General features: G+C 35.1%; 1 protein-coding gene across 1 annotated transcript in view; it reads right to left on the reverse strand.

Annotated features, from left to right (window-relative positions):
- Positions 1–444: 444 nt before the first annotated feature.
- The window catches only part of LOC106102107 (CREB-regulated transcription coactivator 1), an 11739-nt gene continuing 9033 nt past the window's right edge, over positions 445–3150 (reverse strand). Inside the window, exons 10-11 of the mRNA XM_013281515.1 lie at positions 1113–1208; positions 445–681 (exon numbers count right to left, since the gene is read on the reverse strand). Coding sequence (XP_013136969.1) covers positions 445–681; positions 1113–1208 — 333 coding nt within the window. The remainder of the gene's footprint in view (positions 682–1112; positions 1209–3150) is intronic.

The raw sequence follows: 3150 nt of genomic DNA on the forward strand, positions 1-3150 counted from the left end.
GTAAACAGACACTATTTAATTATGTACGATGTTAGTAATCACAGCATATTTTTAAAATAAAGCCTTTTTTAATAGAAAGCCCTACACTTATGACACGCTATTAAATTTAGGGATAAATAAATTGAAAAAAACCATCATGCACAAGCGACAAAAACTACGATGCTGCCAATAACAGCAAATAATTTTTGCTGTTATTGGCAGTTTGCTATGGTAACGGTAATTGTTATCCAATATCAAAGACTTCCTTGTCATTTGAGCATTTAAATAATGACATATCTAATAGAAAATTCGATAAATGCAATCAAATAAATATAGTGATTATAACTTCATGCGGATAAAGCCGCAAGGGAACATCTAGTTGTACAATTAACTTAGAAAATTCTAATAAGTTTTTTGATGTAAAGTTTGTAGTAAAGTAAAGTAAAACTTATTTTTTTATAATAATTAGTGATGTGCGTGGGGCCGACCTGTGAGTATGATGTCAGGTATGCTGGCGGGCGTGGCGGGGCCGGTGTGCGCGGAGGGCGAGGCGAGCGGCAGCGGGGGGTAGCCGCCGCCGCCCGGCACGGGGTCGCGCGCGCGCCGCGCCTCGTGCTGCACGTGCTGCATGTGCTGCCCGTGCTGCCCATGCTGCACGTGCTGCCCGTGCTGCATATGCTGCCCGTGTTGCATATGCGACGCCTGTCACAACGAAAAACACACTTACATAGATAGATTCCACAAGTAACACGTCAAAATCTTACTGTTTTCGTCATATGATGCGAAATCTATTATTAGTTGTGATTATTTTAGAAATTCGGCTTCCAAGTTACAAATTCTATGTGTGTTGTTTATCTTAACAGAATCTCTAGTCGGCACTCCATTAGTAAAGCGAAAGAACGTCGGTGGCTTAGGGGTTTAAGCCCTGACTTGTAAATTCTTGGGTTCGAATCTTGCCATGTACCAATGTGAATTCCATATGTACATAATTTACCTTGCACATATCGGCAAAGAAATTAAAAGATTGGTGTGAAGTCATCCAACACGCAGTTCCTAGCGTAGTTGTCTGAGGCTTAGTCACCCCTTACTTAGGTTAGGCTCAGAGCTGGTGATATAGTCCTATTAGGTCATACCTGTGAATACGTAAGTTGTGAATTGGTTGACTGCGGCGAGTGAGGTGAACTGTGGTTGATGTAACTCGTGTTGTAACTCGACGTCGGCGGATCCAACTGAAAAAGTACGTTGAAAAATATTAGCTTGTTTTTTCTGTTTAAAAAAGACAATAAAACATCTCTTAACATCTACAGCGCTAAAACAGTAAAAAAAAGCGTAAAGATTATTTAAGATTAATATAAGCGAAAAGGAAGTAACAAATATAAACTTATATCTAAATGTGTACAAAAACTTAAAAATCCTAACCTTTAAGAACTATTCAATTATAACAAGAATGCAAACAGCATGCGTAATAGTGAGTTACCACTGCCGACAAACCTCTAAAAACAATTAGGTTCATAGGTTGTTTCAGCAGTAGAAACCTAGTCAGATTTCATAGTAGATTTTAAAAAGTCAACATGCGATGTAAGATAATCGAGTGCCGCTTAGTGTACTAAATTACTAAAATAATCTATAATTAATAAAACACTTAGTGTACTTCATATTACTAATCATCTTAAGAAAAGTAAATTGTAAACCGTTCATGCTTAAAATCAGCTAAAAAGCGTTTAATTAAAAATAAGATTTAACACCAAGGGCCTGTCCCACTAAATTGTAATTTGTCTGATAATCCAACATGTAAAATATTTGATGGAAATATCGGATTTTGTTACCTTATTGTCACCTGAGTCTATCGGCCAGTGGTGGGATAGGCCCTAAAGCGTCTTAAATGGTACTACGTGATAACTTGTAATGCGGTCGCAATACCAATTAAAATGTAAGGTTATGAACAATTCAATTAATAAGTTTACATAAATGTTCATTTCCATCTCGGTATCGCAATAAAGTGAGTAAAAACTAAGAAGAATTTGTACGTGCGTCTATTTTATGCTACCTCTACATTTCCAATCATACGACGAATAGAATTTCTCTTATGAGATATAACTATTTTCGTCGAATGAGTAGGTTTACCATCTTATCGCGGCTTCGAAGTAGATATAAAAAAAATAAAACGCTTGAAAATATAAAAAAATGAATAGATTACAAAGAATACATAACCAAACAATAGTAATATCGACTGTAAATTATATAAAATTATTCATAACTAAAATATATGTCAACCTCGATATTAGATAATGGTTTTAAAGTCCTAAATCGTAAGTGAACGAAATTTTCCAAAAAAACATTAACGTATTGTGTAACTAACGTTAGTAAACTCAGCTGTTCAGCTGGATTTAGTTTATGACAATAACGAAAACAGCAAATTTCAATGTACTATGAATTTGAATTCATAACGGAAAGTTACATCTATAGAAAACCATTACAGAGTTATCCCCACAAAGCATTGGATTCCTCATAAAATAAAGTGAAAATAAAAATAGCATACAAACTTTAATTGAATTTTAAAAAAACATGTGACCAAATACATTTAAAAATATATAGACGAGGCATAGTGAACAAAATTTACTACTGGCACTTTCTCTAAAAGGTATTATATCAGTTGTCAAGATTAAAAACCATCAAAAACGTTTTACAAGATTACAAGCACCACCTTTTGTTATATATACTAGACAGTTACAAAATAAAATAAAAAGAATTCAAGTATTATTTAATAACACCTAATAGCAATCAATTTAAATACAATTAGATATCGTTAGTTACCATGTAAAAAATGTCTCAAATGTTGAAATATGCCCCCTCTATGTATTTTAATTCCTTTGCATGTACTTTTATTGATATAGTTCGATTGGATTTCTATAACCGTTAGTATCACAATGCGTACATTTTGTAGAGGTAGCAGAATGCAGAACCACTATAAGAGGGTAAAAGGATTATTCCCAATCGTCACCCCTCTCTGTCCCCACGTAAGAATAAAGTTTCATCGGTCCCACTATCACAAATACGGTGACAGATGGAACCGTTATGAAATAAAAGGTGGGACGGATGAAACTTCTTATTCCCTTCTGTTCCCCCGTGGGGACAGAGCGGGGAGACGGTTGGGAAAAAATCCGGGTAAAG

Source organism: Papilio polytes, unplaced genomic scaffold (genome assembly GCF_000836215.1).
Source record: "Papilio polytes unplaced genomic scaffold, Ppol_1.0 DF823923.1, whole genome shotgun sequence".
NCBI lineage: Eukaryota > Metazoa > Arthropoda > Insecta > Lepidoptera > Papilionidae > Papilio > Papilio polytes.